This window comes from Hydra vulgaris, chromosome 02 (genome assembly GCF_038396675.1).
Source record: "Hydra vulgaris chromosome 02, alternate assembly HydraT2T_AEP".
In the NCBI taxonomy this organism is placed as follows: Eukaryota; Metazoa; Cnidaria; class Hydrozoa; order Anthoathecata; family Hydridae; genus Hydra; species Hydra vulgaris.
The window spans coordinates 14,053,822-14,070,933 of NC_088921.1; the positions used below are offsets into that span (position 1 = coordinate 14,053,822).

A 17,112-nucleotide genomic window follows, 5' to 3' on the forward strand; every position below is an offset into this window, starting at 1 on the left:
TGAAAGGGTGTTTAGTTCAACTGGATTTTTTTTTACCAACTATAGAACTAGATTGATCGACATTCATCTCGATGCACTGGTTTTTCTCAGAAGTCACTTTAAAGTTGTAAACAGTTACAAAAAATAAATAGAAAAGTGTATTTAGTTATTTATATTTTCTCTGATGAAGATTTTCACGGGATCCCGGGAACAATGTAAATAATTCCCGCTATCCCGGGAATGGAAAAAGTCCGGGAAATCGCAATCCCTACTTAAAACTTCCTATATATATTGGACTTAAAACTTCCTATATATATTGGACTTAAAACTTCCTTATCAAACATAAAATAACTAACTCGTCATGGGGAATTACATTTGGGAACTGCTACGTAAATACGATTTACTGTGCACTCGCAAGTCTACAAAATCTACTCGTTTTGAAGGTACTTGAATGAATTCTTACTGTCTATTTATTCAATACGCAAATATTGTTTCTTACCAGACTAAATAAACGAAAAAAGGAAATTTTTCTTGTGCGCTGTGTTATAAAATCAAAGTTTGTGCTCGAAGTAGTTGATTTCCAGTCATTAAAAGAAAGCAATATATATAACACTCCAAGGACAAAAATTGTGTTACATAACGTATTAACTAATCAATCGGTTGAAATAATATTTATTTTGAATAAAAAGATATTTCAGTTTTTTACTTGTTTACATAATCGTTGTTTACATAAGTAAAAGGAATAATTTTACATGATTTTTTGGTTTCACAACGATTTATTAAGTAATATAATAAATTTATTTTTGACTCCAATGTTTAAATTTACATTTTAATGCTCCCCAATATATGATTAAACATTTCTAACCAGTGCGCAAAATTAAGTGAATACCAGAATCACTATAAACAGGACCACTCAATTCGTTAATCTTTAGTGCAAACCTAAAAAAAAATAATGATTTTGAAACCTAAAAACATATAAGTACATTAGAAGCATATTACTAAAAAACTAAAATTAAAACTTACGCGGCTTCTTCAAAAGATTCTGAAAATCAAACAAAAACATGTTAAATCAGAAAATTGTGTTATTGTTCATTTATATATATATATATATATATATATATATATATATATATATATATATATATATATATATATATATATATATATATATATATATATATATATATATATATATATATATACACATATATATTAACGAAGAAAAAACAACTTTTTCTATGGTACTTTAAGTTTCATGCCTATACGGCAATCATCAGCCATTGAATACAAATTCAAAAACAAAAAAAACCGCTAAAATTACAAAATACTGTGTAGTGGGATCTTAACGTCGCTAAGAAAAAACAAAATATCAGCTAATCACCGGTGCAACAAAACCGGTTGCAACAAAAATAGGAAGTCGTTTTTTGAACATGGTAGACCTGCACTTTCCGGTTGGCCACAAACTTCGTAAGATATTTAATCGAAATACCATTAAAATAAGCTACTCATGTATGCCAAACATTAAGTCCATCATTAATTCGCACAATCACAGGATATTATATAGCCAAGGTAAAGATGAGGGAAAAACATGCAACTGTGTCAATAAATCCATCTGTCCCATGAACAATCAGTGCTTGTCGAAGAACATCGTTTATCAAGCGACCGTGTCGTCAAATGAACCTGACTACAAAGAAAAAGTATATTTTGGCTTATGTGAAACTCCATTTAAATTTCGGTATGCTAACCATCTAAAATCTTTTAACATTAATAAATATAAAAATGATACCGAATTGTCTAAAGAAATTTGGGACATAAAAGTCAAAATGTTTACACCCTTAATTAAGTGGAAAATTGTAAAACGTTGCAATCCTTATAACACTTCGTCAAAAATTTGCAATCTTTGTTTATACGAAAAATTCCTTATTTTAACATATAAAGGTGATAACTTGTTAAATAAACGAAATGAGTTGATTTCAAAATGCAGACACAAGAATAAATTCCTCTTATCTTTTTTTGACACCGGTGATTAGCTGATATTTTGTTTTTTCTTAGCGACGTTAAGATCCCACTACACAGTATTTTGTAATTTTAGCGGTTTTTTTTTTGTTTTTGAATTTGTATTCAATGGCTGATGATTGCCGTATAGGCATGAAACTTAAAGTACCATAGAAAAAGTTGTTTTTTCTTCGTTAATATATATGTATATCGCTCTATTTGAAGTATCTTTTTAATATTGAGCACTCTTTTACGACTATGAGTTTTGTTTTATTATTATAATACAAAACAGCCTCAAATATCAATATATATATATATATATATATATATATATATATATATATATATATATATATATATATATATATATATATATATATATATACATATATATATATATATATGTATATATATATACATATATATATATGTATATATATATGTATATATATATATATATATATATATATATATATATATATATATATATATATGAAATCCTTTATATATAAAAGGTCCATAAATTGCTCCCTAAAATGGTTTACGGGAGCAATTTATGGCTCTCGCAAAAGTATAGATTTTTCTCTCAAAAATAATTACATAATTGCAACTTTTTTTAAAAAATGTGGTTGCAAAAAAAAAAAAAGAAAAAAAAAAAAGAAATAGAAAAATGGAGCACTATTATATATATATATAATATTATCTACTATAGCATATTTATGTGAGCATTTGCTGACATTTTCTGCTTTTCTAAATCGATACAGCTTTTTTAGGATAAGAAGAAAAGGAAGAATAATGAATGAAAAGATTGCTGCCCATCCCAAACCCTCAGTCGATGTAGCAGCACTCCACTGCAAGTCAGGCTATTTGTCAGTCCCCCTGGCAGCAGGCTATTTAAGTATGACATCACACTGCCAACCTAAATCAGCAGTATAAGATACATACATATATATATATATATATATATATATATATATATATATATATATATATATATATATATATATATATATATATATATATATATACATATATGTATGTATCTTATACTGCTGATTTAGGTGAGCAGTGTGATGTCATACTTAAATAGCCTGCTGCCAGGGGGATATATATATATATAAATTAGTAAAAAACACTTATCTAATTTTTATCTTCTACTTTAAGTTTCACCATTGCTGGATCATCAGGAAGAGTTCTTCCTTTTTTGAACTCATCCTGATGATCCAGCAATGGTGAAACTAGAAAAGTAACTAGAAAAGTAGAAGATAAAAGTTAGATAAAAGTTAGATAAGTGTTTTTTACTAATTATTATTGCTCTGTTCTTTAAGAACATTGAGCACTGTTTGTAAAATACACTAACATAATTTACATATATATATATATATATATATATATATATATATATATATATATATATATATATATATATATATATATATATATATATATATATATATATATATATGTATATATATATATATATATATATATATATATATATATATATATATATATATATATATATATATATATATATATATATATATTATTGTGGAATTTTTAACTGTTGTAATAATTCTTAAAATGCCTGTATTCTATTACAATAAGAAAATATAAACCATTATTTAATAGCAGTAAAAACTTTTATAACTCTTTGTCAAATTTTTTATCAAATAATTAATTTTTTAATAAGTAAATGAATAGCTTGTGTGAAAACCAAAAGACAACATTTGTCTAAAGAACTTTTTCACAGCGCAATAAATGATGCTTGTTATTTATATATTTTTGTAACATTAATGTTACAAATTGTAAACTTGTAGCCAGTTTGAAATCAAATTTTGTATTTAATAGGCAATTTTTTTACTGAATAAACAGATAACTCCTGCAAAAACCAAAAGCTCTCGTAAGCAGCTGATTAGAGGAGCAGCTCGCATAGCTCTCCATATTTGTTAAAGGAGAGCTTTTCTCAACTCTCGTGCTCATTTACTCTTGAGGCCTGATATATATATATATATATATCAACCCTCCGAATCAGGAAAAATAAGGTCGGCAATAAATTGCCGATGTCAAACTGTTCGAGGTCAGCATTAGGTCGGCAAAAAAAATTTGACATAAAGAGGTTACCATAAAACATAGAAAAAAGGTAGGCAATTTTTTGCCTCAAACACTTTCAGGTCGGCAGTTAGGTCAGCATTGCAGAATGTCGACCCTAATTCCGAGGGTTGATATATAGATATATATAGATATATATATATATATATATATATATATATATATATATATTATTAACTATAAATGCGTATTAAGATCTCTGACATATATAAATATCAGGGATCTCTGATACTTATATATATATCATTATATACATAAATACCAGAGATGCCCCTGGTATTTATGTATATAACGATATATATAGATATCAGGGATCCCTGATATTTATATATATCATTATATACATAAATACTAGGGATGCTATCAAATTTTAAGAACTTCAGGACTCAGGGGTGAAAAAATAGGGACTAATTTGACACCAAATTTTTATTTGTTTTTTTAACTTTTTTGAATCAATTAACTAGAGTTTTTAAGGATGAAATAGTTCCTGAAATGCTAGAGTAGACTACATAAAGTTTCAATTATGCTTTAAAAAATTATAAATTATTTTTGATTTTATTTCTTTGCTCAAAAATTAGTGTAGTGGTAAAGTGTACCCCTTGTAATCAAAAAACCCAGTTTAATTACCGCACTCAACTTATTTATAAGCGCATTGGCCTTCTCTTATTTTAAACCCTTCCAAAATTAAATTATTACTTAAATAACCCACAAAATATAATTATTAAAATGGTAATGTTTTTTTATAACTTTTATAACTATTTTATCCGTAAAACGTTAGTTTAAATAAAAAGAAACCACATTAGAAAAATACTTTCTTTTACTTTAGCATGAATTCAGGCATCAAACTTCAGACTTCTTGGTTCTGAGTCAAAACTCTAACCACTGCACCACAACTGCAGTAGGTTTACTTGTGTAAATATTCGTACCTAAGGTAAAGTTGGTTTTTACATAAGAAAGCCAACCACTAAACTAAAATTAAAATTATTATCGCCTTTTCCTACAAAAACAATGACAACCCTAAGCTAAGCATAATTCGGCATCTAGCCTTCAGTGCATACCAAAAGTTTTGTGTACCACATATGCTGTGATTTGTCTCATATTCTTTAAAACAATGTCTGCCATAGGCAATGTATGGCATGAACACACTGCACATGTTTTTATGCTTTTACAATGTAAAAATGAATTTTTTTTATAACGCTATGTAACTGTTGGCTAAACAAATTTAAACAATATTAAACAAATTTAAATTAATAAACTTATAAAAAGTTCAAATGGTTAGGAAACATTCATATGCTGATTTTAAAATAAAAAATCGCGGAGTCCCAACAATTTTTGTAACAGACAAGGCTCCAAGTAAAAACAGGAACTCTTAAACTCTGACTTCGCATCCCTGATAAATATAAATATATAAGTATATATATAATCAAAATTGTTCTAAAGAACTCTTTTTAATTCTCTTAAAACTATTTAATGCTTGACTGAGTCTGGAAAATTGCATCTGTTGTTCCAATTTTCAAAAACTCCAGAGAACACTCTGATCTATCTAATTATTGCTCAATCTTCTTTCTATTATTGGCAAGGTCTTTGAGTCTTTGATCAACAAACTTTTCACATCCCATCTTAAAAGACCCAAGTCAAACTACTTACTGCAACAACAAATTTCTCACATCCTACCAAAATTCATTTAAACAATTTCTAGTGTGATATTTTTTTAAATGCTGGTAAAAGATTTACACTTTTTCAAGAATTTAAACAACTTTAACTCAACAACCTTTCATGAATATATTGATCACATCTTGAGATCACACCTTTTCTCCTTTAATTCCATAACATTACATTCTGCAAAAAAACTAATTGTCGTTGATTTTAACAGCTGAAACTTCTGCTTTCCAGTAAAATAAAATTTCAGAAGTTGACTCCCATTGATGATGCTGCATAAAACATGTTTAATTATTAAACTCATTAAGCTTTATGGTGAATCTTTAAAGAGAATTATTGAGGTGTCTACTAGCGATGTAACCAAAAAAATTCAATTTAGTGAAAGTTAATTTATTTTTAGTTCAGTGAAAGTTACATAATCAGCTCTTCTGTCAGGAAACTATGAAAAAGGTTGCATAAAGCTTTCATTAACTTCCTTGATAGAAAACCAGTTTTAAAAGCACCTTGGATTACATGATGGTTGCAACTCCTAATTTGAAGAAGTTTAGGTAGCTCTAGTTGCTCAGGCTGCTTTTTAATAAGATCAAGAAATAACCAATTTATTTTAGGCCATTTGCACACAGTTTTGCAAGACTTATGCAACTAATCATTGCCAAAGATGAGTCAAAGTATTTGTGATTAGTCACAGCTTTCTGATCTATATTTGATAAGTTGAATTGAACTTGGCATGTTTTGACTTTTTATCTGTGCCATTTACCAGCCACTTTTTCAACAATAGATCACTCAAACATTCTTCATTGAAATAAACTGTCATTTAAAAATTTAAAATTTTTATTTATTCTAAAATAAGAGAATAAAAATACAATATGATTTAAAACTTTAAAAGTCTTCACATGATGCAGCTATATTAGCCCTGCCATTTCTGCAAAATTTTTGATTAATGAAGGTCGTCTTTTGATTTCTAATACATTTTGATGAGTACATAGAAAAAATCGTATTCATTTTTATTTAAAGTTTTATTTACTACCTCCTCCAGTGCGTTGAAGTTTTTAGACTTTTCTTGAAATCTCCTTATTTTACACTACTAACGCACCAAAGTTTGCGCATTTATTTAGTCGATTTTTGCAATGAAACAAAACTTTCAGGAAACAACCACATTTTATTGTTCCATCAATATATTATAGTAATTTTATTTATAGATATAGTTTGAAAATCTAACAACTTATTTTCTTTCAATTATTGCTTTTTTTTTATTAAAAACATTCGAATTACAAATATAGACTCAAAAACATTATCAATCACTTTATCACTTTAATATTATACAATATGGTTAGTTAAAATGTTGTTTTAAAAGTTAATCAAATTCTTTTGGGTACTAACTGAATGTTTTACTCTATGCTCTGCTATTGACAGAAGAATATCTTGCTTCAACGCTTCATTTACGCACACTTTCGAGTAGTCTTGAATAAATTTTAGTGCTCTTTCAGCAGGATCATTTACTACATGTAGTTTATAAACCCAGTCCTTAAATCTTCTGGAAGTGCTGTATTTTCCACATTCCTCACAACTAACTTGACACCATTCAAGGTCATTCTTTGTAAATCCAAGGCTCTCAAAACTAACTAACTCATGCCTCCTACAAATGATGACAGATTGGAAGTATTTGGATTTTTGTATTGTTCTTGAAAATTTGGCTTGCCAACATCCTGTTTAGAGTCAGAGTTAAATAGCTTTTTAGAAACAGTTTTTCTAACTTTGGGCATTAGTTTCTTTTCAGCTATGGAGAAAATAACTGTTTTCTGGTCGTGGTACCAGCGATGTAGTTTCATCACGCCAATGCATGCTTGGGCAATATTAGGTCTTTTAATTTTATAATTTTCTATATTTCTGATTGCTTGTAAAGCCATATAAAAATCAAACTATGGACTAAGAAGGCAAAGTACAAGATCATAGATTGATTTAACAAGATATCTTGCATAATGGAAGGCGCCAGGTCTTTTAAAATGAAATCCCGTGACAAATTCGTGTAAGTATAAAACTGTTAACTGGCAAAGGTACTTATGGTCACCTCTGGGAAATACATTTTCTTATAAAGCTTCACTGCAAAACTGTAAGACTTTATCAGCCTAGAAAAAATATTTATTCAATTAATTATGAGAAATTGTTTGTTGATAAAAAATATGCTTTACTAATGTTATATATTTTCTTTCCTAATATTAAGTCTTAACAGTTTAAAATCTCTAAAATATTTTTATCTCACCTTATTTTCAATAAACGTTCCACAGTTACTTTTCCGTCAAACTTAATCATATTCTTTTAGCAAATTTATTCTTTTAGCAAATATTTTATCCCAGTTATCGTGTAATGCTTTAAATGTATTGTCTGTAGGTCCGGTTGTAACTTTGCCTGTCCCTTTTTTTTCATTTCTTTACTTTGGAGTTCTTTAACATGGTGTCTACATGCTAATTAAATTAGTGATTTGCCTCTCCATCTTTCAATAATTGACACTGCTCCATTAATCCATCCAGTATTACTTGCAGTTGTATCAAAGGATACACTACTTCGAAACTGTTCGAAAAGATTCGAACTGCTTCGTAAAGATTCCATTCATTTAAAACTTTTTTTATTACAGTAGCCTGGGTTATTCCACACCCATCAGAAATTTCAATTACTCCAATAAGCTGGGGCTCATTGAGATCTGGTAAGCTTACAATTATTGCCAACCTTTCCACATTCTTGCCATGATTAAGAACATTTGTAATTTTTTTTGTGTCCAGGTGAAGAGTCAGAGATAATTGTTTAGCTTTTGAGATAAAAGATTCCTTTAATTTGGATTATGGAAGATTCCTTCATTCGTTAAGACCATTTTATTATGCCTTCTTGAAGTTGTTTCTGATAGTGAAAACTTATTCAAATCTCTATTAGGCAATGATACTTGCAATTATAGCTAGGTATAATTAGGTATAACAGGTCAGGTAGCTATAATTGCAAGTATCATAAATAGACATTTATGATACTTGCAATTATAGCTACCTGACCTGTTGAAGAAATATTGTATCTTTTTGCAACAATTGATGTTGATTTAATTGTATCTTTAGGCAAAGAAACCGTTACAAAATCTTCAGTTTTTTTCCTTTTTGAATGGTATTCTTTAAAGTCTATATCTAACTCATCTGAGTCTACTAACTCACAATCAGAATGTTTTTGAAGACTTGATTGAAAAATGTTGTCAGACGATGGTTGACCTATCATTACCGCTCGAAATTGATTTGTTTTTGCAATCTTTCTTTTTATAAACTTTTCATAATTTTTGTCCTTACGATCTATTGATCATTTTCGCAGGCTTTTTTGGTCGTCTAAAAACATACAATCTTCTTTTCTGTTTGGAAGTGATTTAGTTTTATCTTTCATTATTATGTCATTAACATCTGAAAAAGAAATGTCGAAAAGATTGCGCATTTCTTCCTGAATTTCTATGCGCGATTTTTTATACCCAGTAGATACTTTATTTCTGTTTGCTTGTGATCTACTTCTGCGATTCCATAATGTTATTCCTATAAGATACATGTATAAGTTAAAAAGTAAAGTTAATTACTAGCATTTTATCATATTTACACCAATATTATTTCCGTCAAAATTAGAAATTAAAAGTATTATTTAAACCTTACTTGTTTATGACACAGTATTGGAATTGAAGCCTTTTCCCATATATTAACTAAGGTTTTAGTAACACACATCAAGCTGTTCTCTTTCGTCTGACAACGACCAGATTCGTTACATTTAGGGGTGAAAAAAAAATTTAGAAAGGGGAAAGGCAACAACGTCCTGAAGTCTAGCAGATTTAGAAACTGATGTCATAAAGTATTTTCTATGTGAAGCTATCCAAGCACTTCTTCTTTTGTTAGCAGCCTATTATCAGGTAGCTTTTCAATGGTTTTTTCTACCAAAAAAAACCTTTTTTGATCTTGTTTGAGACATCGAATATATTTTTCCAAATTCCAGACTAAAGTGCAATGTTTAATAAAAAATTCCTTATATATGTAAACATATATAAGGAATTTTTTATTAAACATTGCACTATATTAAGGAATTCCTTATATATGTATATAGACATATATTAAGGAATTCCTTATATATGTCCCTAGAGATATAAATTAAAATCATGCGTGAACAAAACCTTGAATTTTACATATGGTAAAACTAGTAATAAACCTGTTTTATTGTAAGATTTTTAACATTTAAGATTTCCCAAGTGAATATTTTATGTTACATTTATTAAGTTTAATTTATTAAGTCGTCTTGAATAAGTTATGTAAAATACTGGCGTAAACAATACTTTCCGCAAAAACAAGGAGGTTCGAAGAAAATGTTAAAAATTTTAATAGACTGGAGGAGGTAGTAAATTTAACTTAAAAAAAAAAATGTTTATATTTTTCTCTATGTACTCATCAAAATGCACCAGAAATCAAATAACGACCTTCGAAAATCAAAAATTTTGCGGAAATGGTGGGGGCTAAGCTATATCTACACAAAAAAACTTTGAAAGTCTTTAAATGTTGAAGCTATTTCTACACAAAGAAGTACCTAATAAATTCATTTAAATTACTAATAATGGTTCTATTCAAACCTATATACAATGTTTTGCATAAACTTTTTATTTTGGTTTAAAAATAATAAATAAATGTAGATAAATGACCAGAATAAAAGTTAATATTTTTTATACTGATCAAATATAATGATCATTATAAAAAATGAATATTACTAACTATAAAATATTAAAAACATTAAAATAAAATAGTATAAAATTAAATAGTTCCCTGACTTTTCCTGACTTTTAAAAAAATCAATCTTTTTTCCCTTGATTTTCCCTGATCATATATAAATTTGCCGGACTTTCCCTGAATGGCAACCCTCACACTGCATCCTCTTTTTTATGTCTTCTTGGATTGTCATTTACTACTGACCTTTCATGGAAACTATATATACAATTGATTGTTAAATTTGCATAAAGTTGCTTCTCTTTATCATGCTTCCTATTTTCTTACTTCTGATTCTATTCTCTACCTCTACAAATCTCTTATTCCTCCCTGTATGGAATACTGTTGCCATATTTGGACTAGTTCTTCTAACGATGCTCTTTCTCTTATAGACAAGGTCCAAAAACCCATTGTAAACGTAGTTGGATCCGCTCTATCTGCTAAACTTGAGCCTCTTCTCCATCATTGCAAAGTTGCATCTTTTTCTCTTTTCTACAAATACTATTATGGTCGCTGCTCAAAGGAGCTATCACCTCTATTTCCATCAACTTAAACTCATTCTCGCTTGACTCATCATTCAGTAATGTCACAATTGTTTACTGTATCTGTCCCTGCATGCTGTAAAAACTTTTATTTGGCAAGTTTATTATCCTACACTTTAACCCTTTGGAACTCTCTCGCATCTTTATGTTTTCCTGTCTCATACAACTTTCAACCTTTCAAATCTTCTTTCATTTGTTTCCTTGCACTCTAACTCTATTCATCTTTTTTTTAGTACCTTCTAACTTAATAGTGGTTGCTTACAGCCTTGCTGGGAGTTAATCAGAATAAATAAATAAAAATCTTCATTCAAATACCAAATCCCATGAACTAAAAGTTTCTGTATGACTGCATCAGCAGTTTTTAATTTAGGAAAACTTCACAAGCCTTCTCAAAAATAATAGTCCATCCATTGGTGCATTTGTGGGCAAAGCTGATGAAAATCATGCTTAAATGCACCCACCAGATATGGCAAATCATAAAAGACCACAAAGTTCTTGTTTTTCTTTAAATGATGTATGGAATGATTGGGCACCTGCTACTGTGTTTTCCAAACATAAACATCTCAACACCATGCAAAAATCTTATTCGATGTTTGATGAAAAATAATCAAATAAATACTTAATAACAACAATAGCATTTACTAATAAATAAATAATGTAAATAAATTATTTAGCTACACCAGGAAAAAAACAATTAATTAAACGATTTAATTTAAAAAAAAATTGTCTCCATAATAATTTGTTATAAGGTGATAGCAATTGAATTTTTATAAACTTTTTAAAATTATTTCACATACTTTGCATTTGTCCAGGACCGAAAAAACCAAGATCACCACCATTTTTTGCACTACTGCAGTCACTTTCTGATTGAGCTAATGCTGCAAGAGTGGTTTTGCCAGATGTGATTTGTTTATGATAATCTAAATGAATTTATAATGATTAAAAAACTTAAAACCATAAATAAAAAAAAAAGATTTTTTTAAATTTATTATTGTTATTATTTCGAGTGTACAATATCTATTAACAAATATTGGATATTACTTGCCATGAAATACCATTGGGTGATATCATAGCAAAATAGCCAGCTGTGTACATACATTGGGTTTGGGCAGACCCCCCTGAATAAATATCTAAGGATATTTATTCAGGGTGGCCAGTGATTTTTAAGTACAAAATTTCAAGTTGATTTCAGGTATTTTTTTGATTTTTGCATTTTTAAGGTTATCAAATTAAATTCAAGGTCATTTTTATATCAAAAGCTTATTATATGTTTTAAAAATTCCAAATATCAATAATAAAATATAACAAATAAACACCTTTGTTTTTAAAAACATAGTTAAAGTAATGGTTTGTAAAGATGCCTGAAAAAAAAGCTCTGTTCCTGCCGCCTAACTAAACCACCTTCAATATCAAGAATGCACTATTGTTAACTTTATCAAATGTTCTCTTAATTTATTTTATAAAATTACTTAACATAAATATTCAAATGTCTTTCACTGAAAAGAGACTTAATGAAGTCCTGGACCAACACAAGAAAGAGATAATCCAAAGCTTCGAAAAAAGATATAAGGCTTTATCATTAGAACTTAAAGATACCCAAAACACACTAAGCATAACATGGCATGGTCATCAATAATGAAAAAAAAAAACTAAAGAATCGACTAATTTCTTTCCAACTTCTAATCGACTAAAAAACTAAAGAATCGACTAATTTCTTTCCGAAACAAAATCAATCATGTAAAAAAAAACTTTAAACAAACTCAAAAAGTCTTGATCGCATTATAGAGGACCAAAAAATCGAAGTATCAGAAATACTCTCATATTTCAAGGAATAAAAGAAGATTTAAATGAAAACTGACCAACAAATGAAAATAAACTAATAAAGGTTCTAGTTGGTCATTCAAAGATTCATCCTGAAAAAGCTGTATGTATGGTTGAGCGAGACAATTGTGGAAAAAAATCACAAAACAATCCTCCCGCTCACATCTTCACCAAATTTTATGACTGGAAAGACTCTCAGTATGTTAGCGCTTTCTAATCTACTAATAAATCTAAATATATGGGTATGAGTGTTTTTGTTAATTAAATATATTCCCTTAAACTGCTCAACATAATAATGCTCTATTGACTCTAAAATAAATCAAAGTGTCTAAAGAAATCATATCTGGATATATTGCTTACCCTGCAATGCTAATATTCAAGAAAAACGTGAAAGACAAAGAATATATTAAGTTTAAAGATTTTTAATTTATTCTTTGTAAGGTATCTACATAAAGTATGCTTCTTGATTGGAAATATTGTGCCATCTGCGAAATTATTGTCTCTAAAAATTAAAAAGCTATTTTTTGTGGTAACTGCTTATCTTGGGTTCACATAAAATGTAATGACCTAAACAATATAGACAATCAGTTACTCATAAAAACTCATCTAATGATGATTTAGGGTTTTGTGAAAATTATCAGTGCTCTATATTTCCATTCAACTACAAATGTTCTATTACTAGTGAATTTTAAAAAATATCTTAAAACTACTTAGAAATGAAATTTTAATTATTTTGTTAACTATTTTCAATATCTGATTCTCTAAATGAGTCTTTCCTGATATTTTAAAAACTGCTAAAATTGTTTCTAATTTTTAAAAACATTCAAAGTTATTAGTATCTAATTATAGACCAATCCCAGCTCTCAAATATTGATAAAATTTCAGAAAAAGGCTTATGTTTTATCGAGTTTACAATTTCCTTAACAACTCTAACATTCTGTGTAATTTAGAACTTGATTTCAAAACAAATTATTCTACATCATTTGCCCTACTAAGTATGACTGAAAATATTAGAAGTGCTCTAGGTAAAAGAACCTTTGGTTGTGGCATCTTTATAGACCTTCAAAAAGCCTTTGATACTGTGGATAATAAAATTCTATTAAAAAAACTCGCCAATGCCAACAAAATTTCTTTAAATAAAAGTAAGACTGAGTTGATTATTTTCAAACCAAGGTTAAAAAAACTTCATCATCAATTTAAAATAAAATTAAACGGTAAAAAAACTTTTACCCCTAAAATGTGTTATGTAAACTATCTTGGGATAAAGATTGGTTAAAGTTTAACCTGAAATGATCATATCAACCATTTAACAATAAAATTAAATAGATCTAATGCAATTATGTCTAAACTTAGACATCTTGTTGACAAAAAAAAAACATTAAAATCTATATATTTTGCCTTATTCAGTTCACACCTCAATTATGGTTGTTTATCTTGAGGACAAAGCTCTTTTATCAAGAAATGTCTCATCTTTATTCAAAAAATAGCTAAACGAGTGATAAACTTTTTACCACATAACTCCCATACAAAAAGTTCATTCAAGAATCTCCAATTAATAGATTTTTTCAACTACATAAAAATTGAAAACTGCCTTTTTATTCACAGCTGTGTTAATGATAAGATGCCCTCTATCTTTACAGAATGGTTTACTCAATTAATACATGCTCATACTCAATCTACTAGGATGCCTCAAAGAGATTGTGTTTGTGTGTTGCGGATTGTGTGTTCAAGCTTTTGATACAAATTTTTATGGTAGACATTCCTTTAAAAACTTCGCAATTATTGACTGGAATTTCTAACAAAGTAAACTAAATATCTTCATTTCTGTAGGTACGTGCATATACAATGAGTTACGGCACCGATAATGCAATAAAAATCTTCGACCACTATATCATACCATGCTTAGCGCTTGAATAGTAAGGATGTATTTTGTTAAGTTATTTTTAAGAATTTTATACCAAAATAGACATTTTTTAAAAAGTGGAAGAGTTAAACTTTATTTTTATATTGTTCTTTTTTTGTAGTACACCAGCGTTTATTAAATTAACTTTTCTTAAAAAATTCGTTGTTGACAGAAATCAAATTTATATTGAAGGAATGTTAAGAATATTTTTGAAACTACTGAGAAAAATTTAGAAACTAATTTTCTATGTGCATGCCAAATTTTATTGAAAAAGATTATGTAGCAGACACCTACATAGTCTTTTTGTAGCAGAGTATGTACCTAAGTTAAAATAACGTAAATAAAGCAAATTATTGTGCTTATTAAAGAAAGTTTCATAACATTATTACCATTATCAGAATTGACATTTTAAAATTGGTTGCAATTTTATTAAGCAATCCTTGTAACCAAATTTTGTTACTTAAATGAGCATAACTTTTTGCAGAATTGTTATTTTGCTATAAATTTTTCACTATTATAATGCTGATTTTAGCCTCTTTCTAATGGTGTATAATAATTAATAACAAAAATAGATTAAAATTTTAACACGCATACCTAATTTTTGTGAACTAAATAAAAAAAGTCTAAATGAAAAACTTAAATTATTATTCTTAAATTCACTTAATTAGAGACAATAGTTTTCAATAAGTGTATATATTCATATATGTATATATATATTCTATTCTAATTTTTGCTTTTCTTTGGGTTTGTTTTCATTTATTCTTTATTTTATTTGTATTTATTATTTGAAACTTGTTTATTTTTTTGTCCTTTATGAATTTGTATTATTTACAAGGTAGCTCTCCTTGTTTTAGCCAGGCTATATGAGAGTGAACCTTTCAATTGGTATTATATTATTTAACATCTTTGTATAATATTTACTGGTAGATATATTGTTATTGTTGTTGTTGTTAACATCTTTAAGAAACATGATAAATATATAACTTTTAAGATTATTCGAAAAATAAAGAAATTTACTTTACTTTAAAGATAATCATTACTTACTTTTAATAATATCCAACGCTTCTTCTTCAGTTCTGGTTATGACATTTTGCTTCCATGATGAAGGCCTTCTTGAACCTTTATGTTTAACTAATAAATGTGAAGCTCTAACCTGGAATTCTTCATTGTCTGGTTTCTCCCATTGACTTTCATTTGTTTCGGTATTGAAATAGTATTTTTTGCCAGTACTTTTGGAAGTTTTTTCAACCCAACCAGAAGGTAAACCAGGCATTATTTAAAGTTGCTGATTGCAATTACATTAAAAATAATTTCCGTTATATAAATTGTAAATTTCATATAAACTATCATCAAGTAACTTTTGTAAAATTCCTTAATATGGTTAGCAGTAAATTGGCATTTAAATAAACAAGACCATAATAAAAGATAATAAAATGTTATAAAAATAATAGGGATAAATACTAATTTAATTTAACAAGATGCCGAGCCGCACGTTTTCTTTATTAAGGGAATAATATAGGCACGTTTATCTAGGATTTCATTTCGGGGCGAAACGAGATATTTTCCGGATAAATACACATACTCATATGAGTATTAGGGTGGAATGAAAATAACATTTTTCAGAAATACAACTATTCTCCCTGATTTCTATATTAGTTATAAGAAAACTAAGATAATGAGACCCAGATAAGCAAATTTGAACAAGAATTACCTCGTTAGAATTTAGCCTTATGATATAACTAATTTAAAAAAAACTTGTTTTTTAAATATTATTGACATAATATTGTTTCTTATGTTTTTCATGTTAAAAAATTGTTATAACTATGTCTGTTTCTATGTGCTTTGCTATGCTTACTAATACTATAATAGTAATATACTAATACTTCACAAATTATATTTCAGTAAATAGAATGTTAAGATATAAAACAGGTAATCTATTATTCGGGTATTCAAACCACTCTCTGAGGTACAACTGCAAACGGGACTAGATGTAATTTATAGATGTATCTGTGAGAAATTGTTAGCATCCTATACTGCATATCATTTCTAAAATAATAGTAAAAGTAAATATATACTATAATTTTACATTAACTTCCTGAAAAAAACCAACAAAAAGATAGAATATAGCTTTAACAACAACAATGTCTTATCATTTACATTCTTGACAAAGAGAGTTGTTAACTTTTTTAAGCAAAGCAAAAAACTCCAATAGCCAAACTGAATAACCAGAAGTCTTAGATAATGCTGCTATTTCAAAGTTAATATGGTACTAACTACGGAGGAAATTTTCCTGGAAGATAGATGGAGCAAACTTAAAATTGGCAATTACACCAATAGACAAAGC

General features: G+C 27.9%; 1 protein-coding gene across 1 annotated transcript; it reads right to left on the minus strand.

Annotated features, from left to right (window-relative positions):
* Positions 1-637: 637 nt before the first annotated feature.
* LOC100205141 (uncharacterized) lies at positions 638-16,316 on the minus strand. Its single transcript, XM_065790181.1, has 4 exons — positions 15,813-16,316; positions 11,842-11,964; positions 1,003-1,021; positions 638-918 (listed from the first exon to the last, which is right to left on the minus strand). The coding sequence occupies exons 1-4, from the start codon at positions 16,039-16,041 to the stop codon at positions 840-842; spliced, it is 450 nt and encodes a 149-aa protein (XP_065646253.1). The 5' UTR covers positions 16,042-16,316; the 3' UTR covers positions 638-839.
* Between the last annotated feature and the right edge of the window lie 796 nt (positions 16,317-17,112).

Coding starts and splice junctions, on each gene's coding strand:
- LOC100205141 (XM_065790181.1), bottom strand. CDS start 16,041: ATGCCTGGTTTACCTTCTGGTTGGGTTGAAAAAACTTCCAAAAGTACT. Junction 11,965..15,812: donor AGCGTTGGATATTATTAAAA/GTAAGTAATGAT, acceptor AAATTCATTTAG/ATTATCATAAACAAATCACA.